This window comes from Symphalangus syndactylus, chromosome 9 (assembly GCF_028878055.3).
Source record: "Symphalangus syndactylus isolate Jambi chromosome 9, NHGRI_mSymSyn1-v2.1_pri, whole genome shotgun sequence".
Lineage (NCBI taxonomy): Eukaryota > Metazoa > Chordata > Mammalia > Primates > Hylobatidae > Symphalangus > Symphalangus syndactylus.
This window is the reverse complement of record NC_072431.2, coordinates 59971324-59995092: the sequence shown is the minus strand read 5'-3', so window position 1 is coordinate 59995092 and position 23769 is coordinate 59971324. Positions and strand designations below refer to the sequence as shown.

General features: G+C 47.7%; 1 protein-coding gene and 1 long non-coding RNA gene across 4 annotated transcripts in view; one reads left to right on the top strand and one right to left on the bottom strand.

The window, feature by feature from the left end:
* Window positions 1-23769, bottom strand: part of COL26A1 (collagen type XXVI alpha 1 chain) — a 230443-nt gene that overhangs the window by 15375 nt on the left and 191299 nt on the right. For 2 of the 3 annotated variants that reach the window (XM_055292682.2, XM_055292683.2), the window contains exons 12-13: window positions 21610-21694; window positions 18424-20078 (exon numbers count right to left, since the gene is read on the bottom strand). In XM_055292682.2, coding sequence (XP_055148657.1) covers window positions 19918-20078; window positions 21610-21694 — 246 coding nt within the window. In that variant the 3' untranslated portion in view covers window positions 18424-19917. Of the gene's footprint in view, window positions 1-18423; window positions 20079-21609; window positions 21695-23769 lie in introns of those variants that run through there. The other variant, XM_055292681.2, reaches the window with a different exon arrangement.
* On the top strand, window positions 7463-11151 carry LOC129489706 (uncharacterized). The gene is made up of 2 exons (XR_008660079.1): window positions 7463-7619; window positions 9824-11151. It is a non-coding gene; the product is annotated as an uncharacterized lncRNA (long non-coding RNA).

Here is a 23769-nt window from a genome sequence, read left to right as displayed (position 1 = left end):
AGACTTCATAGAATTAATCCAGAAAAATCACTAAGGAAACAAATAGCAATAACAACAACAAACTCTTTGTGGTAGGGGGGTTGGGGGGATCTGATTTCCAAATTTGCTACATTATATTATTTTAAATGTCTAATATTCAAGAACAAAAAATTACGAGACATGCAGAGAAACAGAAGAGTATGGTCCATTCACAGGAAACTGTCTCTGAGGAAGTCCAGACACTGGAATTACTAGGCAAAATCTTCAAGTACACTGTTATAAATATGTGCAAAAACTAGAGGAAACCATGTCTTAAGAATTAAAGGAACGCTATTATTCAGTGGAACCTAACAGACACCTACAGAACACTCCAGTCAACAACATCAGAATACATGTTCTTAAGTGCACATGGAACATTCTGCACTATAAACTATATGTTAGACCATAAAAAAGCACTCAGTAAGTTTAAAAGGATTGGAATCATACAAAGTATGTTTTCTAATCTCAGCAGAATGTATAACAGAAGAAAACTTGGGAAATTTAGGAACATGTGGACATTAAACAGCACACTCGTAAGTAACCAATGGACCAAAGAAGACATCACAAGGAAATTAGAGCATGCTTTAAATAAAAATGAAACAACCCACCAAAACTTGTAGAATGCAGCCATAAAGCAGTGCTTAGAGGAAAATTTATAGCTGTAATCACCTATATCAAAAAGAATAAGGATCTAAATCAGTCACCTAAACTTCCACTTCCTGTAACTTGAAAAAGAAGTCTAAACTAAACCCAAAACAAGTTGAAGAAAGAAAATAATAAAGATTGTGAAGGGGCATCGTTTGTTTGGGGTAAATACCCGAGGTTCATTGCCTCACACCAAGGAAATTGAATACTCAAACATACACAAGGAATGAGTTTAAGAGCAGAGGTTTAATAGGTGAAAGGCAGAGAAAAGCTCTCTCTTCTGCAGAGGGAGAGGGGCTCCCAAGTAGGGTCTTTGGGCTTCATGGTGAAATGCATGGGGTTTTGTAGAGGAGCTTGAGGAGGCAGTGTCTGATTTACATAGGACATGAGAGACTGGTCAGACCAGGTGTTCCGTTTGCATAGTGTGTGAAGAAGCTGGCCATCCCACCCTAATCTTTTATTATGCAGATGGGGTCTCTACTTGGCCAGTGCCATGTTGCCTGCTTTTTTATTACACACGTGGTGGCAAAGAAAAGGGAAGAGGGAACTTCCATGTTGAATATACCTGGCTTCCAGGTATCCCTTTTCTATTGGCACAGCCATTGGCATTTACCTATGCACGCTTTCAGCTTGCTTATCTATGCTTGAAGCTTGATTTTTCAGGCTGCTTTTTGTTAGAAAACAAATAATTTGGGGGCTGCTTTTTATTAAAGGGAAACCTTACCTAGTAAGGGAGGAGACCACCCCTCATATTATCTTATGCCCAATTTCTGCCTCCAAAGAAAGAAGAAGTAAAAACTAAAAGGCAGAAATGAAATCCACAGAAGACAGCCCGGCGCCATGCCTTGGGCCTGATAGTTAAGGATCGACCCCTGACCTAACCAGTTATGTTATCTATAGACTCCAGACATTGTATGGAAAAAGCATTGTAAAAATCCCTGTCCTGTTCTGTTTCATTCTGACTACCCATGCATGCAGCCCCTAGTCACGTACCCACTGCTTGCTCAATCGATCACAACCCTCTCATGTAGACCCCCTTAGAGTTGTGAGCCCTTAAAAGGGACAGGAATTGCTCACTCGGGGAGCTCGGCTCTTGAGACAGGATCTTGCTGATGCTCCCGGCCGAATAAACCCCTTCCTTCTTTAACTCAGTGTCTGAAGAGTTTTGTCTGCTGCTCGTCCTGCTAAACTAGGATTCTCTTACCCTCACTGTCTGCCTAAATAATTTATTTCTAGCTCCTGTGTCAATTGGAGTGAAAAAGATGAAATAGAGAACAGAAACACAGGCTCATGTGGATTCACTGGTAAATTCTACCAAAAATGTAGAGAATGATATGGTTTGGATTTGTGTCCTCACCCAAATCTCACGTTGAATTGGAGGAGAGGCCTGACAGGAGGTAACTGGATCATGGGGGCAGATTTCCCCATTGACATTCTCATGATATTGAGTGAGTTCTCAACCAGGCGCAGTGGCTCACACCTGTAATCCCAACACTTTGGGAGAATGAGGTGGGCAGATCACAAGGTCAGGAGTTTGAGACCAGCCTGACCAACATGGTGAAACCGTGTCTCTACTAAAAATATAAATATTACCTGGACGTGGTGGTATGCGCCTGTAATCCCAGCTACTCAGGTGGCTGAGGCAGGAGAATCACTTGAACCCAGGAGGCGGAGGTTGCAGAGTGAGCTGAGATTGCACCACTGCACTCCAGCCTGGGCGACAAAGTGAGGCTCCATCTCAAAAAAAAAAAAAGCATGTGGCACTTCCTCCTTCCCTCACTCTCTCTCCTGCCACCATGTGAAGCAGGTGCTTGCTTCTCCTTTGCCTTCCACCATGACTATAAGTTTCCTGAGGCCTCCTCCTAGTCATGCTTCCTGGTAAGCCTGTGGAACTGAGAGTCAATTAAACTTCTTCATAAATTACCCAGTCTCAGGTAGTTCTTTATAGCACTGTGAAAATGGACTAACACAAATAGTAAACTCAAATTCTTCACAAAACCTCCAGAAAATATGAGCTAATAGAACATTTTCCAACTCATTCTATGATACCAGTATTACCCTGATAATAAAACTAGACAAAGACATCACCAGAAAAGAAATTTACGAACCAGTATCCATTATGAACATAGATGGAAATCCTCAATAAAATACTGGAAAGCCAAATTCAGGAACATATAAGATGATTATATATCACCACCAGGTGGGATTCATCCCAAGAATGCAAGATTGTTTTAACATCTGAAATCAATCAGAGTAATACACCATATTAATAGAAGAAAGGACAAAACACACAGGACCATCTCAAAATGTGCAGAAAAAGTATTTGATAAAATCTAACATGCTGTCATGATAAAAACAAAACAAAACAATAAACTAAAAATATAAGGGAACCTCTTTAACCTGAAAAAGGGATCTACAAAAAACCCATAGCTAACATCATATTTAATGGAGAAAGTATGAATGTTTTTACCCTAAAATCAAGAACACAACTAGGATTTCCTCTCACACTACCTCTATTCAGCATTGTACCAGAGATTCTAGCCAGAGTAATTAGGCAAGAAAAATAAATAAAGCCATCCAGATTGGAAAAAGAGAAATAAAATTATTTCTATTCTCAGATGACAAGATCTTGTATATACAAAATCTTAAAGAATATACACACACACTAGAACTAATAAACAAGTTCAGCGAAGTTTCAGGATATAAGGTTGGCATACAAAATTCAATTTTACTTCTATAGACTAGCAATAAGCAATCTGAAAATATTTCATTTTATTTTGTTTATTTATTTTTTTGGAGACAGGGTCTCACTCTGTTGCCCAGGCTGGAGTGCAGTGGTGCAATCATAGCTCATTGCAGCCTCAAACTCCTGAGCTGAAGCAAACCTCGAACCTCATCCTCCCAAGTAGCTGGGACTATCGGCACTTGCCACCACACCTAGCTAATTTTTAAATTTTTTGTGGAGACGGATCTCACTATATTGCCCAGGCTGGTCTGAAACTCCTGGCCTCAAATGATCCTCCCATCTTGGCCTCCCAAACTGCCGGGAATACAGGTGTGAGCCACTGTGCCCACCTGAAAAAGTTTTAGCAAATCCATTTACAGTGGCATCAAAAAGAAGGAAATACTCAGGATTAAGTTTAACAAAAGTAGTGCAAGGCTTTTATGTGGGAACCTATAAAACATTGCTGAAAGTAATTAAATAGAATACATAAATGGAAAGACATCTCATGTTCATGGATTGAAAGAGTTAATGTTGTTAAGATAGCAATACTCCCCAAATTGATCGATCCCTATCAAAATTCCAGCTGGCTATTTTGGTAGAAATTGACAAACTAATGCTAAGATTCTTATGGAAATACAAGGAACTGGGACTAGCCACGACAATCTTGACAAAGAAAAACAAAAGTTGGAGGATATATACTTCCTAATTTCAAAACTGCCCAGGTACTATACTCAAGATAGTGTCATGCTGGTATAAGAACAAAACATGTAGATCAATAGAATCTAATTGGGAGTCCAACTATAAACACTTACACTTATGGTCAGCTGATATTCAACAAGGGTGTCAAGACTATTCAATGGGGAAAGAATAGTCTCTTTAAACAAAAGACTGAGACAATTGGATACCCACTTGCAAAAGAATGAAGTTGGATCCCACGTTAGTTTCCTCACTGCCATAACAAATTACTCTAAAAGGCGTGGCTTAAGAGCAAAGAAATGTATTGTCACACAGTTCTGGATGCTAGAAGTCCAAAATTAGGGTGTCATGACAGGGCCATGCTCTCTCTGAAGGTTCTTGGGGAGGATCCTTCCTTGCCTCTTCCTAGCTTCTGGCTTGTAGATACTTTGCAATCCTTGGTTTGCAGACACTTTACTCTTATCTCTGCCTCCACTGTCACATGGCATTCTTCTTGTGTATCTCTATGTCCCTGTACATGGTGTTCTTATAAGGACACCAGTCATTGGATATAGGTCCAATCCTATCTTGTTTACATCTGCAAAGACCCTATTTCCAAACAAGGTAATATTTACAGGTGTTGGGAGTTGGAACTCTATCTTTTGATGGAGGTGCAATTCCACCCACAGCAGGCTCCTACTTCTCACCATGTAAAAAACTATCTCAAAATAGATTATAGACCTACATGTAAGAACTTCAACTACAAAACCCTTAGAAGAAACCATAGGTGTAAATTTTTATGACCTTGGATTAAGCAATGGTTTATTTGATGGGACACCCAAAATGTAAGAAAGGAAAGAAAAATTAGATAAATAGGAGTTTCTCAAAAATAAAACCTTTGTGCTCTAAAGGTACTATCAAAGAGTAAAAAGACAACCCTCAGAACGAAAGAATGGAAGAAAATATTTACAAATCATATACCTAATAAGGGACTTTTTATCAAAAATATATAAAGAACTCTTACAACTCAACAGTAAAAATGCAAACATACCAATTAAAACTTCAATCCACAAGTTGCCTAATCCAGGGTCACCAAGATTTATATCAATGTTTTCATCTAAGGGTTTTATAGTTTTAGCTCCCACATTTAGGTGTATAATCTATTTTAAGTTCACTTTTTTATATGGTGGGAGGTAAAGGTATGTTGTGGGCAAAGGATTTTAAGAGACGTTTCTTCAAAGGTAAACAATGGCCAATAAGTCATGAAGAGACCTTCAGTATTCTTAGTCATTAGGAAGATGCAAACCAAAACAGTGACCCACCACCACTTCATGTTCACTAATTTGCCTAAAATTTAAAAAGGCAATAACAAGTGTTGATGAGAATATAGAGAAGTTGAGGTCCTCATACATTGATGGTGGAATTGTAAAATGGTGCAGCCACTTTGGAAAATAGTTTGGCAGTGTTTCAAAAACCTAAACAGAGAGTTACCAAATGGCCCTGCCATTCCACTCTAAGATACGTATCCATGAAAAGTAAAAACATGTGTCAACACAAAAACGTGTACAAAAATGTACATAGTAGCATTATTCATAATAGTCAAAAAATAGAAAAAGCCCAAACATCAATCAACTGAGGAATGGATAAACAAAATCTGGTTTATCTATATGATAGAATATTATGCAGCCATAAAAATAAATAAAGTTTTATTTATTCATTTTTAACATGGATGAATCTTTAAAATATGCTAAATGAAAGAAGCCAGACACAAAAGACCACATATTGTATGATTCCATTGATATAGCATGTCTAGAATAGGCAAATACTTCCCAGCCACTGGCAACCACTAATCTACTGTCTGTCTGTCTGTCTGTCTCTCTCTATGAACTTCCTTGAATGTTTGGTAGAATTCATCACTTAAGCAATCTGAGGCTGGAGTTTTCTTTGTGGGAATGTTTCTAATTATGAATTCAATTTCTTTAGCAGATATAAAAGTATATCAATTTTTAATTTTTTCTTATGATAATTTTAATACATTGTATTTTTCAATGAATTTATCCATTTCTTCTAAATTTTTATTTTTATTTTTTTGAGACAGAGTCTCGCTCTGTCGCCCAGGCTGGAGTGCAGCGATGCAATCTTCACTCACTGCAAGCTCCGCCTCCTGGGTTCACGCCATTCTCCTGCCTCAGCCTCCAGAGTAGCTGGGACTACAGGGGCCCGCCACCATGCCTGGCTAATTTTTTGTATTTTTAGTAGAGACAGGGTTTCACCATGTTAGCCAGGATGGTCCTGATCTCCTGACCTTGTGATCCACCCACCTTGGCTTTCCAAAGTGCTGGGATTACAGGCGTGAGCCACCGTGCCCGGCCATTTCATCTAAATTTTTAAATTATTGGCATAAAGCTGTTGACAATATCCTTTTGCTGTATCATTAAAGTCTTGGGGATCTGTAGTGATGTCTCCTGGCATGGCTAATTTATGTTTTCTCATTCTTTTTCTTGATCCAGCCTGCTAAGTATTTATCAGTTTTATTAATCTTAATGTGTGGCTTTTAAATTTTCTCTATACATTTGCTTTTGATTTTATTCATTTCTTCCATTATCTTTATTATTTCCTTTAGTTTTCCTTCTCCTTTTTCTAAATATGCTGCTTTTTCTTTAGCATCTTGAGATTAAAGCATAGATCATTCATTTTCTACCTTTTTTCTTTTCTAACATATTCATTTAGAGTTGTAAATTTTCTTCTAAGAGCTGTGCTAACTGCATCCCACAAATTTTGTATGTTATGTTTTTATTTCCATGAATTTATAATTTATGTTGTGATTTCTTCTTTGACATATTGAATTATCTAAAAGAACGTGGATTATTTCCAAGGGTTTGGGATATTTCCTATTTTTTTTTATTAGTTTCTAGTTTAATTTCAATGTAGTCAGAAAACGTATTTTATTATTTTAATCATTTGAAATTTGTTGAGATTTATTTATGGCTAGGCATATGGTCTATTTTGGAAAATGTTCCATGTACACTTTAAAAGAGCACATATTATGCAATTGGTAGGCATGTGTTCTATATATTGTCCATTGGGTGAAGCTGGATAACTGTATGCTTCAAATCTTCTATAGTGATCTTTTATTCAAAATGTGGTGCTTATAAACAGCATATAGTTGAGATTTTGAAAATCCAATCTGACCCTCGTCCCTTTGGGCTGTTAATAGCCCTAGCTCATCACATTCTCCCTTCTGGTTCTTCTGCAGCCCACCCACACCTTTAAAAATAGTCTCCTTGAAATTAAATCTTCCTCAAATTGTCCTAAATTAAGTGCACCATGTGTTTCGAATTGCAGCCTCAACTGGCTCACTGCCTTCTTTATCCCAGCCTCCATTGCAGTGAGGTTGGGGGCCATATGACTAGTGCTGACCAATGGACTGTGAACAGAAATGACAGCATCACTCCCATGGAGACTCTTCCATCTCTGTCTTCCCTGTTGTGACAATCTCAGAGGCTACGTTCTTTCAATGGCTGGGCTACAAGATGGTGAAAGGCTGCCCAGCCTGGTAAGTACTTACTTTGTGTGTGTAAGAAGGAAACACTGCAAGGGTTGGAGCACTGAGATTCCGGGGTGAATTTGGTATTTCTGAATAGCCAATTTTGCCTTGACTTGGGATCATACCATCTGTCTACTTTGGTACCATAAGTATAGCTGTTGATGGATGTTTGCCCTATTTTGCTTTTTTTGCTCCTTTCCTTCCTTCCTTGGTTCTTTCCTTCATTCTTTTCTTTCTTTTCTCTATATTTCTTTGCTTTCTCTCTCTTCCTCTATTTCTTTCTCTATTTTTCTTTCTTTCTCAGTTTAGTTCTCCTGTGTTCCTGTTGATTCCAAGCCCTACAATTTTCTTCCAATGAATTCTTTTTCTGCTTTATCCAGACAGCCAGAGTGGGTTTCTATTGTTGTCAGCTAAGAAACCCAAATGGTATACTATTTTCCACTTAACATTATGTCATAGACTTATTTCCATGCCATTATTATTCCAAATATTATTTTAATGGCTGCACAATATTTCATCATATTTATGTATCATAATTTATTTAACCATACCCATGTGTTTTAGTAAATTATAAACTTCTGTTAAATACTTATAATGAATATTATCATATTTACATTTTTGGCTTCAATCCTGGACAGCACCTTAGGATATCTTCGGAGTGAAATTACCAGCTGAATAGTGTGAACATTTTAAAATCTCTTGTGGCATAAAGTTAATTTTTTTCCTAGAAATTTTATACCAACTTGTATTTTCACATGTGAGATGAATAGGAATACTCAATTTTACTCCACTCAATGAGATTGAATGCTATAATTACATTTAAACATTCTTTGATAAGCTGTAGGAGAAAATCTCATTGATGTTTTAATGGGCATTTCTTTGATGACCAATGAAGCTGAATATTTTACAATATTTTATTACATATTTTTATTTCGTCTTTTGGGCATTTCTCATTCACTATTTTTCTATTGGAATGTTCATTTTTATTGATTTGCAATTACTTTTTACATATTAGAGGTATTAATCTTTTGTCATATTTCTTGCAACCATTTTATTCTTGTTTGTAGTTTCCCAATAAAATAAACTAAATAATTTTTAAAACAAGGAGATTTAAATTTTATGTATTAAATTCTACCTTAATCTTTGTTATTTTTTCTACTGCTTTTAGGTTTAAAATGTTTTCATGTACCCCCAAGATCAAACATTTGTTTGCTTTTTAATGATTTCCCTGTCTTACATTTAATTCTTTAAATCCTCTGGAATTTATATTAATGTATGGTGTGAAGGAAAGAGCTAATTTTATTTCCTTCCAAATAGCTAACCAAATGTCCCGGCATCATTTATTGAATAATCCATTTCTTCCCTACAGGTTTGCAATGCCACCTCAGTAAGCTGAGATGTGGTAATCGCCATGGCAACGGGGCTGCATTAAAAGCATTGTGCGCACAAAGTGAAAGGCTGCTGCCTGGCAGAGTTCAGTCTGGTCTCACTGCACCACTTCCCTAATTAAGATGCACCTTTTGGCTTTGTCTTTTGAAAAAAAAATGCTCCCTTTATAGCCACGAGGCAGAAGAAAAATTAAGGCCAAGATCCTTTCATGCCCAATATGAGCCTGCCCGGTGGTTGGAGCATGAGGGATCATGGGCAGCAAGTGAGAAAGTGTACAGTGATTTGCTGCTGTTACATCCTGAGAAACTGGAGGGCTGTCATCAAAGCCCTTGAATAGCTGGAGAGTGGGTGTGGGATGGTTATGTTTGAAAATGCAGCTCTGATGTAAAACAAAGCAAAGAGTGCACTGTTTTCCCAGCAAGAGCCTAGCTGGAGACCCTAAGCCTAAGGTAGAAGCTTCTGCCATCAACAGGCCGCAAAACCCATACTGCCTGCTTTATGAGGCTTCTGACCTTGGTCCCCTGGAATCCTCCCTCCTTATCAAGTATCTGTGTCTAGGCCTAGGGGAGACCAGACCGAGGTCTGTCCTTGTCTGCCTACAAGGACAAGGCATTCTACTGCCGTAGACCACTTGTTTATCTGCCCCTAAGATTTGTATGTTAAAGCCTGAATCCCCAATGTGATGATATTTGGAGGTGGGGCCTTTGAAAGGTGATTAGGTTTATATGAGTTCATGAGGGTGGGGCCCTCATAATGGTGTTAATGTCCTTATAAGAAGAGACACAACAGAGCTTGCTTCCTCTCTCTTTCCCCACCATGTGAAGACACAGCAAGAAGGCAGCCATCTGCAAACCAGAAAGAGAGCCCTCACCAGGAACCGGATCTGCTGGCACCTTGATCTTGGACTTCCCAGCCTTTAGAGCTGTGAGAAATGTCACCCCCAGGTCAATGGGATATTTGTTATAGCACCAGGTACTGCCTGAGAACTCTACCTTTAGGGAGCCTGCATGCTGGGTCCCTGGGGAGACAATGAAGGTGCTTGACACCCAGTTTGAATATTGGGTCACTGCAAAGCTGACTGCTGCTGAAGGACAGCCAGTGAGAGGTCATGGCAAGCCATCAGAAGAAGCAGAAGTCACGAGCAGGCTGAAGCTATGAGGCCAAGACAAAATGACACATTGCCACAAGAAGAGGGACAAACATGCAACAGGCAGAGCCCACGGGAATCAGTAATCTTCTGCTACCACTGAGGCCTGGGGACTAACTCAGATCCAGTACTACTCTCTTGGGGCCTGTTCTGACTCCAGCTCCTGTCCTTGGGGTCCCCTGAGATCCCTGTAGCCTTGTAATAAGCCCACATTATCATATTTCCCTTGCTGGCTCCACCCTAGAGCATTTCCAACAATTTCCAGTGCTTTTCCCCTTCTCACACCACTGGGCCCTTGCACGTGCTAGTGCCTCCCCAACTTGCCCTGCCTTCTCCTTCACCCAGACAACTCCTACTAAATCTCTCAGACTCCTCAGCTGTGTCCCTTCCTAGGGGAGGACTCTCCTCCCTCCAGTGAGCCCGGTGGTCCTCCCTGGGATCCCCTGCTCCTTGTCTTCCCTGCCGTCCTTACTGCTGTCCTTGTTCTCTACTCAGAAGGAGGCAGAGGCTGGCCTGCCCCCACTCCCCTGTAGACTGACCAGATGAATTGACCTGGGCTGGGCAGGGCAAGCATGTTTCACCAATTGTCTGGGCACCCTATGACTCAGTCAAGTTGACACATAAAGTTCACTGCTCCAGGGCCCCTTTATTGTATTTGTCTATGAATAAAAAACAGCATCAACTCCAGGTATCTGAGGGTTCTGGAGGCAGTTCTGTGATCCCTTTTTACAGATGAGGATGCGGAGGCCTGGCTGTCACTCACCCAGATCACACTTTCATCTGCTGATGGAAGGAGTATTTGATGGGATGTGTGAGCCCGGCCATCTCCCTCGGGACACATTCAGCTCATTAAATTTGCCAGCCCCTGCCTGAAAAAGTGTTTAATTTGCCTTTTACAATGCACTGATTTTAAGTTAATTAACTGGCAATTGAAAGTTATAGGTGGCATTAGAATTTATTAATAACATTGGAAATAAATCTCCCTGGAATTCAATTAATTGAAAACCTCATGAAATTCTTTTTTTATATAATCCATAAAGCCGGTCTGGGAGAGAGGTGTTCCAGAAACCTCGGGGGTGGTGTGAACTGCAGGCGTGGAGGGTTGCCGTGGGGAGGGGGCTGCTGTTCTGATGTAGGCCAGTCTTGGCTCCCACCTGCCCCTGCTCATAACCTCCAATATGGTCTCTCAGGGTCAGGGAAGAAGCCACGCCCCCATCGTGAATGTCCCGCCTTGTGCCAGTGTCAGGGAAGAAGCCACACCCCCATCGTGAATGTCCCGCTATATGCCAGTGTCAGGGAAGAAGCCACGCCCCCACCGTGAATGTCCTGCCAGGTGCCAGTGATTCCTTTGCAGTGATTCATCTGCTCTGCACCTGGCCTGAGCTGGGGACGCAGACGTGACCTGGCACACAGGACACTCACAGCCAACTGGAAGAGACAGAGCTGGGAGGGTGCGCTTTGGATTTAGGGAGGTGACTAGTGAAGCTGGGGAACCCCAATGGCACCTTGACCACCCTTGGCTGAGCCCAAAGCCAGAGTCGGGCTGTTTCTGCCACTCCGGTAGGAGAGTTACCCCTCGTGGGTCTTCAGGACATGCCAGGAACAGGCTAAGAAGAGCGTGCCTTCGTGGGAAACTCTGAGGTTCAGCCCAGCCCGAGCCACTTCCACACTGTAGCCATCATGTCGGGGCCTTGCCAGAAGTTACCGTCTGATTCGGGGGCTCCTGACTTTCTTCTCTGGCTGGCGGCAACTGTGGCGGGGCAGGCAGGGGTCCCTGGCTGGGGACTGAGAAGTTGCTTTCTGGGTCCCAAAGCAGGCCTGCCTGCCCGGGAGACCCTTGGGCCTCCTACCACTAGAAGAGGGGAGGCTCCGAGGCAGGGTCTTGCCTGAGCCTGCAGCCTTACTCCACCCTGGGGCTCAGCTGGGCTGAAGGGATGAGGACAAAAGGGTCCCACAGAGACAGAGAACGCAGTCACAGGCCAGGGCCTCAGGTGCACCAAGGACTATGGCTCAAATGAGTTCCAGTCCCTAGGGGAGAGACCTTAAAGTAAAGGTGTTACTGGTTGGGTGTGGTGGCTCATGCCTGTAATGCCAGCTCTTTGGGAGGCCAAGCCAGGAGGATCACCTGAGGTCAGGAGTTCGAGGCCAGCCTAGCCAACATGGTGAAACCCCATCTCTACTAAACATACAAAAATTAGCTGGGCGCGGTGGCGTGCGTGCCTGTAGTCCCAGCTACTCGGAAAGCTGAGGTAGGAGAATCGCTTGAACCTGGGAGGCAGAGGTTGCAGTGAGCCAAGATCGTGCCACTGCACTCCAGCCTGGGCGATAGAGTGAGACTCGGTCTCAAAAACAAAACAAAACAAAAATGAATAAAAGAAAAGGTGTTACTGAAGTGCTGTCAGCCCCTTTCCCACCACACACACCCTGTGGGCACACATGTGCCCAGGTGGGTACACACCGTAGCAGATACGCATACCCACACACATATATTCAAGCACACACATGTGCACATATGTGTATATGCACTGAACACACACACACATTCTCATGCATGTACACTCTTACACGTGCACACACATGCACATATGTGTACGCATAGAACATGCACACACATGAACACACTCATTCTTATGCATGCACACACTTGCATATGCACACGCACATGTATAGCAGGGCCTAGAACCAGTTGGCATTTCAGAAGAAATGTCAGGTTTGATCTGGACCCTGGGCCACAGAAGGAGGTGTGTGCAGGAAGCAGCGGCCGGAGGCAGAGGCAGGAAGCATACGGGAGCAGAGGAGACTCAGGCAGGAAATTCGAGACAGCCATGTCTGGGCCAGGCAACGTGGGGACAGGGTGGAGCAGGGCGGGGCGAGTTGAGCAGGGGCCCGTGCTAATTCTCCCTCCTTAGTGCCCAGGCAGGTGGCCTCAGACTGGGAGCTCTGGGCACCCAGGCAGTGAGGGCTCTAGCCAGCCCTTCCCCAGATCTGGCCCTCGAAGCTCAGCTGTGAGCCAGGAGGGGACCTGGAGGCTCCTGCCAGGACTGGGCTGACCCTGGTGAGTCCCCTTTCCCCAGGGGCTGTGGAGAGGGAGGAGGGAAGGCAATTTTGGGCAGGGGAGGATGACCACGGTCCAGCCCTGCAGCGTCCTAGCTGGGATCCTGGGGTGCTTTGCTTCCTACTCAGAGTCTTGGGCCCTGTGGACAGCTTGGAAGTGCAAGCGGCGGTGTCCACACATGCACGCAAGGACCTTCCTGATGCTGGGCAGAGGATCAGATGGGCCCGCCCTGTCTCCTTGGCTGCAGGGGTGAGAGGAGGTGAAGATTTGAGGGGGTCGCACAAGGCCAAGAGCTGGGCTCCCCCTGGGGCTTTGAGGCCCTTCCCCCAACAGCACTGTCCCATTTCCTGCAGACACTTAGCACTGCTTTGCACCGGGGAGCCAGCCTCCACAGCTGGACAGAGATGAGGCCGGATAATGGGCAGACCTCCTGGCTGACTCCTGGGGCTGCAGCCGCTATGCGTGCAGAAGGTGGTCAGGACAGGGACCCAGGCGACAGCACCAGGGGGCAGAGCTCAGGCTTGAGGCCAGGAACAGGGGAGCCACAGCAGATTCATGAGTGAGGGAGGAGCAACGCCAGGCTTGCACTTCAGAAAGGTCATTCTACGGCTAGACGGCAAGGAGAGGCTAGACTGAGACCTGCCTCCTCTGCTGACCCTCAGGGGTCAGTTTCCTGTCCTTCCAGCATCATAGTCCTCCGAGATCCCCAACCTGGCAGCTGCTTCAGTGTCCTGGGAGATTTGTTCCACCCCCACCCAAATCTCCTGTGCCCTTTATCCACCCCCAGCCTTTGCTCACACTTGGCCTCTTTGGCAGCGCCACCCCTGGGTTTATGTGAACTCTTTTTTTCCTTCCAGAACCACTTTCTCGGGGACAGAGCAGAGCATGGCTTCCCGAATCTCAGAGACCTGATCTGGAACTCAGCTTCACCGCCAACCGCCTGTGTGACCTTGAGGAAGCTACGTAACCTCTCTGGGGCTCAGCTGACTCACCCCAAAATGAGAGAGGTGGCTGTGACGTTAAAGGAGGCGACACGTTTTACTGTTTAGCATTGGATCTGTCTCACCATATTAAGGACCAATTCACAGCCCCTTGGGGGAGACCTTCTCCCTCAGTCCTGTCTCAGACCTCCTCTGTGACCCACAGTATCTGCTACCCTGGCTCCATCCAACACACTCCTGGCTGGCCTGTCCATCCTGCTGGCGGGAGCTTGGAAGTTGTTTTTCCCCAAACATTCCTCATACAGCCCTCTCCCTACCCTCCTAGACTCTGCTGGTCCCATCCAGGCCCTCCCATAGCAGGATCCAGAGACCAGAGGAAAAATGAAGGCATGCCATGAGTCTATTTAAAAGTTACACATCGACGCTGGGCGCGGTGGCTCACACCTGTAATCCCAGCCCTTTGGGAGGCTGAGATGGGTGGATCACCTGAGGTCAGGAGTTCGAGACCAGCCTAGACAACATGGTGAAACCCCGTCTCTACTAAAAATACAGGAAAATAAAATAGCTGGGTGTGGTGGTGGGCACCTGCAATCCCAGCTACTCAGGAGGCTGAGGCAGGAGAATTGTTTGAACTGGGAGGTGGAGGTTGCAGTGAGCCGAGATCGTGCCACTGCACTCCAGCCTGGGTGACAGAGAGAGAGAAAAAAAAAGTTATACATCGAGCTAACCAGCTGTTAAATAACACAGGCTCTATCTTCCTACTTTGACAGATATCTTTTTCCAAGGACCTGGAAGGCCAGCTTTGGCATTGGAATTGGGACTGTCAGAGTCTTGTGCTGGAAGGTGACGGCCGGGGAGAGCCAGCCCCTGTCATCCTCCAGCCCTTCTGCTTCCCTCACTAGCTTCCACCTTGCACCATGGGGGGCTTCGTGTGCCCACCTGAGGGTGCCCACCTGGAGCGTCTAAGCTCAGTTCACACCCTCCAAACTCAGCAACCCCTTGATTGAAAGACAAAGACGTCAGTGGGTGTGGAGTCTGCCTTTAAGACAAAAGGAAGGGGAAGACCTGGGTGGGGGGGTGAAGCGGGGGCAGCCCCGGGGCAGGACGTTTTGGTGTCCTGGGTAATGCAGGCAAATCTCTCTCTTAGGATCCCATCTCTGCCACTGGGTCTGGGGGAATGAATGCCTGCTGGTCTGCTTCCCCAAGGAGGAGAGGAGGTGTTTTTTCACATACACACACAAAATTAAAATAAGTTTTAAAAATTAAAAAGTAGGACTAATTGTCAGCTCCCAGTCCTTAGCGCTTCCATATTGCTGATCATCTGGACATGGCTAGGCTTCCAGCCTATGATCTTATTGGCTTTAAAAATAGGCCGGGCGCGGTGGCTCACGCTTGTAATCCCAGCACTTTGGGAGGCCGAGGCGGGCGGATCACGAGGTCAGGAGATCGAGACCACGGTGAAACCCCGTCTCTACTAAAAATACAAAAAATTAGCCGGGCGCGGTGGCGGGCGCCTGTAGTCCCAGCTACTCGGAGAGGCTGAGGCAGGAGAATGGCGTGAACCCGGGAGGCGGAGCTTGCAGTGAGCCGAGATCGCGCCACTGCACTCTAGCCTGGGCGATAGAGCGAGACTCCGTCTCAAAAAAAAAAAAAAAAAAAAAAAAAATATATATATATATATACACTTACCACCTGTTTTGGTTTTGTTTTGTTTTGTTTTTGAGACAGGGTCTTGCTCTGTTGCCCAGGCTGGAGTGCAGTGGTGTGATCTCAGCTCACTGCAGCCTTGACCTCCCAAGCTCAAGTGATCCTCCTGCCTCAGCCTCCAAGTGGCTGGGACAACAGGTGCATGCCACCACATCTGGCTAATTTTTTTTTTTTAGAGATGGGGTCTCACTATGTTGTCCAGGCTGTTTATTGCCTATTTTGACTTCTTCCCCTTGAAGTGTTGGTTCATTGAGGGCAGAGATTCCTGTCTTCTGTTCATGGAAAGTTCTCAGGGCCTGGCTCAATTAAGGTGATCAATAAAAGATTCGTTACATGAAGGAAAGGAGGAAGGAAGGAATGATGCATGGTTTTGTAACTCCTGCCCTGGGAAAAGGAATAAAAGCGGTGAGGACATTTCTCCAGCCTAAACCTACTCACACTCCCTGCCTGGGACAGTTGCCCAGTGGTTCCTGCCAAGGTTTGACTTCAGGCACTTGCCCCACCCCGGGTCTCCCTGTTTGCTGAATGAGCTGTGCCTGCTGGGCCCAGGACCTGTGGCTGGAGGAAGCGTCCCAGAGCCAATGGGGCCTGGAAGAAGAGGCTGCGGCTTAAGGAATGTGTCGCCTATTCACCAGCAAATAAAGACAGATGAAGCTCTGGCAGGCAATCTCTCTGTCTCTGTCTCTTGTTTCTCTTTCCCTCTCGTCTCTTTCTCTGTCTCTCTTTTCCCTTCCCTCCCTCTTTCTCTCTTTCTGTTTCCTTGCTCTCCCTGCCCTTTTGGTCTCTGGGTCCTGGACTCTCAGAGCAGCCTGGAATCTCCTTCCTCCACGCGATTGCTGTGGTGTTTTTTTATGTTTAATTTTTAGAGACGGGATCTCGCTCTGTTGCCCAGGCTAGAGTGCAATGGCGGAATCATGGCTCACTGCAGCCTCCAACTCCTGGGCTCAAACGATCCTCCCACTTCGGCCTCCCAAGTATCTGGGACTACAGGGACAAGCCATCACCATGCCAGGCTAACTTAAAAAAAAAAAAAAATTTGTAGCAACAGGGTCTTGCTATGTTTCCCAGGCTGGTCTTGAACTCCTGACCTCAAGCAATCTTCCCACTTTGGCCTCTCTAAGTGCTGGGATTACAGGTGTGATCCACCATGCCTGGCCTGGTGTGGTGTTCAATGCTCACCCTCTCTATAGGATTTCAAGCTCCAGGCAGAGGTGGGCAGGGTTCTGTTTGTAGCTGAGCACTGGGCACTGGACACAGGGTGATATGGTTTGGCTGTGTCCCCACCCAGATCTCATGTTGAATTGTAGCTCCCATAATTCCCATGTGTTGTGGGAGGGACCTGTTGGGACATAATTGAATCATGGGGGCGGCTCCCCCTTACTGTTCTCATGGTAGTGAATAAGTAAGTCTCAAGAGATCTGATGGTTTTGTAAGGGAAAACCCCTTTTGCTTGGTTCTCATTCTCTCTCTTGCCTGCTGCCATGTAAGACGTGCCTTTCCCCTTCCACCATGATTGTGAAGCCTCCCCAGCCACGTGGAACTGTAAGTCCATTAAACATCTTTTTCTTTATAAATTACCATGAATTACCCAGTCTCAGGTATATCCTTATTGGCAGAGTGAGAACAGACTAATACACAAGGCAAGAGCTTAATACCTACAAAGGTCACAGGGTGATTCAGCAGTGGTTTGGGTCTCTGTGTCGTACCTGGGACTTGTCATCAGGGTATATGGGCCTCCCTGGGGTCTCTGATATGTCACTGACCCCAGACTTGCAGAGGAACATGGAGCAGGATCAGGGTTGCTCCTCCCAGAGCCCTGAGGCCGCCCCAGCTTAACTCACCCCCTTGCAGAGCTGGGGGCCAGGCCCAGTTTACAGACAGTGTGGTTGGGTGGAGGGGTGAGGTGGCCTCTGAAGGGGCTTCCCTCACCCTCTGGAGGTAAGAAACAGATCTTGACTCTGGAGGCAGGGCTCAGATACAGGACCAAATTGAGGACTAGCTAAAACAGGGACAGAGCAGAAGCATCTTTCCATTGGACATGCCCACCAGTGTGCCATGTCAGTTAACCATCACCATGGCAACACTCAGGAGCTACTGCCCTTTTCCATGGCAAAGACCCGATGACCCAGAAATAACCACCCTTTCCCTAGAAATTTCTGCATAAACCAGCCCTTCATCTGCATGCAATTAAAAGTAGGTAAAAATATGGTGCAGAACTGCCCTGAGCTGCTATTCTCTGCCTGGGTAGAAGCCCTGCTCTGCAGGAGCAGTCATGGAGCTGTAGCCCTGCCCCTCCAATAAAGCTGTTTCTCCTGCCTCCAGCTTGCCCTTGAATTCTTTCCTGGGCAAAGCCAACAGCCCTTGCAGGCTAAGCCCCAATCTCGGGCTTGCCTATCGTGTGTCACTCCCAGCCCCCTCGCTGGAGATCCAGAGGGCAGAGCTGGACCTCCCTGCCGCAGAGGCCTATGGTCACCCCGGGCCTGGCTAGAGCTGCTCACAGCTTCCCTGGCACCTGGCCGGTGAGATGCAGACCAGCCTCCTGCAGAGCTGTCACCACACAAACAGACCCACAGGGGGGAGAGCACCTTTATTGTCAGATACAATAATAACGCTACAGGCTGGTGGTCCCGCCCGCCTCTGACCACCCCTCCATGAAGACAGAGACTGCCTCTGCAGACCTGCCTCAAGGGCCAGAAGAAGATCCCAGGGCCCAGAGGGACCAGGCCATAGCCGAACAGGAGTACCAAGAGCACTGGAGACAGTCACTCCTGCTGTGAAGACAGAGTGTCCCAGGGTGGCGCCAGCACCTTCAATTCTCTGAGTTTGCTGCCGTGGCTGTGTCCCAGGTCCCAGCCCAGCAAGAGAGGAGCACCAGGGCTGAGCTGATCATGGAGACCGTGGCCCCAGAGGCCTTGAGGGCTCCAATCAGAGTTGCTCTGGGCTGCTAGGGACCTGTGCCTGCCGTGGAGGCTGCCAGGCCCCCAACTCTGGAAGATGGGAGGCAGGAGCACCTCTTCCCAGCAGGCCTGGGACTCTGTTTCCCTCTCTGCAGTTTGCAAAGGGGACATTGGACTTGCTGTGTCATGCAAAAGTAGCAAACCTACAGAGTCCCCTGAGAGACGAACTCCTGGGGCAGAGGCTGCAAGTCCCACCTCTGATAGACATGCCCATGAAATGCTGCCTCCCCTGGCTCAGGGATGGGACAGACCCAGAGAGGGTGGGTGGGCTCAGCGAAACTGGGAGGCAGTGGCCAGGGATGCCAATCTGGTTTGAGGGGCCTTTGCACCTCCAATGCTGCTCTCTCAAGGTCCTCAAGTCTGCGTGGCTGGCAGTGACTTATTCAGGGTCTCCCTGGCCTCTGAGAGCAGCTGCAGGCCAGGCCACTCCCCCAGCCAGTAGGGAAGGGGGTTGAGGAAGGGAAGCCCCGGGCCCTGCAGGACCCTGCCTACCCCCTCAGGCTGGCTGGCCCAGCCTCCCCGCAGCCCTGCCTGCCTTAAGGAACCGTTTCGGCCCTGCGCCTTCCCTGTCTGAGTTTTCTTGTGAAGAGGGGAAGCTGGCAGGGTCGAGAGAACATGGCTTCAGGAACTGAGGGGCCTGGGTTCAAATCCCGCCCCTGCCACCTGTGATCCGGTGGTCAGGGGAGGGTTATTTCTACCGTCCGAGCCCCGGTCCCCTTGTGAAGTGGGGATAATAAACTTACCTCCTAAGGGTTAAATAATGAGACAACGTAACGAAAGTTCCCTGGACAGGGCCAGTTACAGCGGGGACTCAATAAATGATGGGTATTAGGATTATTCTCATTCCCAGCACCCAGCCCACCCAGACCCCGTCTCCAGCCGGGAGTGGGGGTGGGGGAGGGGACAGGCCAGAGAAGGGCTCTGATGAGGGTGTTGGCCCCTCCAGACCCTGCCCCTGGAGAGATTATCTGTCCCCAAAGCCCCCCATGTCCTCACAATCATCCATGCCTGGAGCCCAGTTTCCCTGGGGGCATCTTTAGGAACCAGCGGCCTCTCAGGCCTCTGGGGCTGGGTCTCTAGCCAGGACAGGGTGTCCTGGAGCAGTGGGCTCTCACTTCCTGCTGCTGGCCTGGTCCACGCTCTTCTGTCCAGGGTCCGGCCCAAGCAGGGCAGCAAGGACCCCATCGGGTTGGGGGCCACCCCTCTTCATCTTGAGGTTGGCTCTCAGGGCAGCATCCTGGCCAGAACCTCCCTCCGGGGAGGCCAGGGGATCTGGAAGGAGAGCAGGAGGGTGGACTCGAGGTAGAGCCTTAGGAACACTTGGGGGCACCTTTGATCACAATATGTGGCGGCGGAGAGATGCTCTTATCCAGCGTGGAGAAGCAAGGCAGCAGCAGGCTTTCAGCTCCTTATGCATTCATTCATTCATGGATCCATGCATCCATCCATTCATTCACTCATTCACCCATCCACCTGTCCATTGACCCATTCATCCATCTGTGTATCCACCCATTCCTCCATTCACCCATTCATGCATCCACTCAGTCATTCATTTATCTAGGCATCTATCCATTCATTCACTCACTTACCTATCCATCCATCCATCCATCCATCCATCCATCCATCCATCCATCCATTCACTCACTTACCTGCCCATCCATCCATCCATCCATCCATCCATCCACTCACTTATCCACCCATCCACCTGTCCACTCATTGATTCATCTACGCATCTATCCATCCTTCCATCCATCCATCCACTCAGTCATTCATTTATCTATGCATCTATCCATTCATTCACTCATTTACCCATCCACCTATCCATCCATCATCCATCTATCCATCCATCCATCCATCTATTCACTCACTTATTCACCCACCTACCTGTCCACTCACCCATCCATCCACCCATTCATTCATTCATCCATGCATCTATTCATTCACTCATTTACCCACCCACCTGCCCACTCACCCATCCATCCATCCATCCACTCATTTATCTACCCACCTGTTCACTCATCCATCATCCATCCATCCATCCATTCACTCATTCACCCACCCACCTGTCCACTCATCCATACATCCATCCATTTATCCATTCATTTATTCATCCATGTATCTACCCATCCACTCACTCATCCACCTGTCCACCTGTCCATTCAACCATTCATTCATTCATTCATCTATCTATGCATCCACCCATTCATACATTCATCCAGGCAACCAGCCATTCGTTCACTCACTCACTCACCCACCCACCTGTCCATTCACCTATTCATTCATCCATTCATTTTCCAGCAAATGCTGATGGGCCTCTACTCCAGGCCCTGCAGAGGTATCATTCACTGTTCTGCACAAGGGACTCCCAGAGGGTCACAGAAACACCACCCCAGCATGGAATGGAAGGCTCCCCAGAGCACCGTAGGGACGAAGAGGAGGGTTCAGAGAAGGCTTCACAGAGGCAGAGATCTTTGAGCAGGTCCTGAAGTGGCAGTCAGTGTTCACCAGGCAGAGGGATGGCCCGAGCAAAGGCATGGAGGTGGGAGGGGCCTCAACATGGCTGGGCAGGGCTCTTCCCACCATGGCTATACTAGGGAGGGGCTGGGAAACTGGGCTGACGCACTTGGAAGTCTGTCAAGGGCAGCAGGGAGCCACTGAGGGTCCTTGAGCAGGGGAGGGGCAGGGTCAGACTAGGGGTAAGGGAGGGAGACCAGAGACCCGAGGCAGCAGCCATGAGGGCAGCAGGGAGGGAGAGGAAGGAGGGGAGAAGATTCCCAGCCTGCTGATCCTGGTCACTGCTCACCGTGGATCCCAATCATGTGCTCCAGGATGAGGACTCTCTCTGCCAGGATCTTCAGGGCCTCTCTCAGCTGCTGCACCCCCTCGCCCTGGCGGGGAGGAAACGGCCAGGGTCAGGGCCGGCCATGAGGAGGGGGTCAGGGCCACCCTGATACAGTGTATGTGTCCTCAAAGCCCCCCACCCTCGCCTCTTCCCACCTGACACCCTCACCACTGCAAATAAGCATAGACTGAACATCATCAACTATGTGCCAGGCAGGGCTTCAAACCCTGTTCACAGACAAAGAACCTGAAACACAGAGAGGGCAGGCAACCTCCCTATGGCCACACAGCCTGGCAAAGTGGCCGATCCAGACTGCAGATCCACACCTGTCAGCCTCCACCTGAGCTTTCCCTTCCACCACAGCTGCCTGTCGGCTTCCCCCACATACCCTGAAAATGCCCTAACCAGGACAGAGCACCTATCCCAGGGCCCGAAGGTAGGAGGTTCTTTGCTTGTTTCCTTCCTTGAATGCCCAACCAAGAGCTCGCCACCAAACGGCAGGCAAGGGGCAGGGTAGGTGTGGCCGCGCCAGGCAAGAAAGACAGCAGAGAAAGCCACCACTTCAAAGTGCAGGCAGGCAGGCTGGCGTGATGGCGGAGTCTGTATTTCAAGGGCCCGGTCTACACACGGGCAGAGGACCTTGTGCACAGAGACACCTGAGTGAGCCAAGACAGGGTGCTGACTTATTGAGAAGGCAGGTGTCAAGGCCACTCTGAAAAGTGACAATGAGGAGACAAAGCCACTGTCCCCATCCTGCCCAGCCCTGTGAGTTGGCAGCAGAATGGGTGCCTTTTGCTGGTGTAACATGACAGATCTGTCTTATTAATTTGGCTTAAAATGAAACAAAAGGAAACCAAAAAGCATCCTACTGGGTTATAGGAGAAAGGTCTGCCCACCAGGGGACCAAAGGCAATGGGAAGTTGAGCCAATTATGGGGTCTGGGATGGGGATGTCAGTGTCGTGTCCCCAACTCAGGGAAGGAGCAGGGGAGACCAAGGGACCTGGCTGAGCCTCATGTTCCTAAGCCACAGGTGGTTGTTTTTTTTGTTTTTTTTTTTTAGGGTTTTTTTTAGGTTTTAGAGACAAGGTCTTGCTTTGTCACCCAGACTGGAGTACAGTGGCATGATTATAGCTCACTGTAGCCTCAACCTTCTGGGCTCAAGCAATCCTCCTGCCTCAGCCTCCCAAGTAGCTGGGACTACAAGCACACGCCACCACACCTGTTTCATTACATTTTTTTTTTTTTTAAGAAATGGGGTCTCGCTATGTTTCCCAGGCTGGTCTTGATCTCATGGGCTCAAGCGATTCTCCTACATCAGTCTCCCAAAGTGCTGGGATTACAGGCCAGGGCAGGTTGCTGTTATGAAATGGAGGAGGTCACGGTCACCTCTCAGAGTACCGCTGTGAGTGACCAATGTATCAGGCTCATGCCTCAGCCCCTCTCACTGCCTCCTGCGCCCCCCATAGCTGCCTTGATTCCAGCCTCTTCCCTTTCTCTGGTCTTGCAAGGACCTCCTGAAGGTCCCCTGGACCCACCCTGGCCCTTCCAGCTGTTTTGCCCGCCCAGTTTTGACACACTCAGAGGAAACCCCGCTCAGGCACTTTCGTTTTTAGCTTTCAAGGCCTCCCCTGCCGGCCCCATCTCAGTGGCACCCCCACGCAACAACCTTCTCACTCTCTTGCAATCACTGCTGTCCTCAGCTGTGTCTCCTGCTGGGCTGTGAACTTCTCAGGGCAGGGACCCTGTACACCTGGTGGCCCAGCACCCAGCTCAGGGCCAGCTGAGGGGAGGACTTTGACTTTGGACCTCAGATGAGCCCTTCATCCCCTTCATCCACTACCCCAGCTTCAGCCTCCCCTCCTCCTCCGAGAAGCCACAGGTCCCCAAGGCCAAGCCGGTGCCCTGCCTGCCCCCTCCCACTGGCCCCAGCCTCCGCTTGCTCCAATCTTCTCTCCTCAGATTCCCAGTTTGCAAGTCCCTCTTCCTCCATCCATCCTATCCCACATCCAGCAGCCCTGTCCCCTTCAGTCCCCCAGCGCCCTTGACCTTGTGAGCACGCCCATGCCGAGACCTCATTCATGGGAGAACCCGGTCCTTTGAGAGAGACTCCGCAGCCTGAA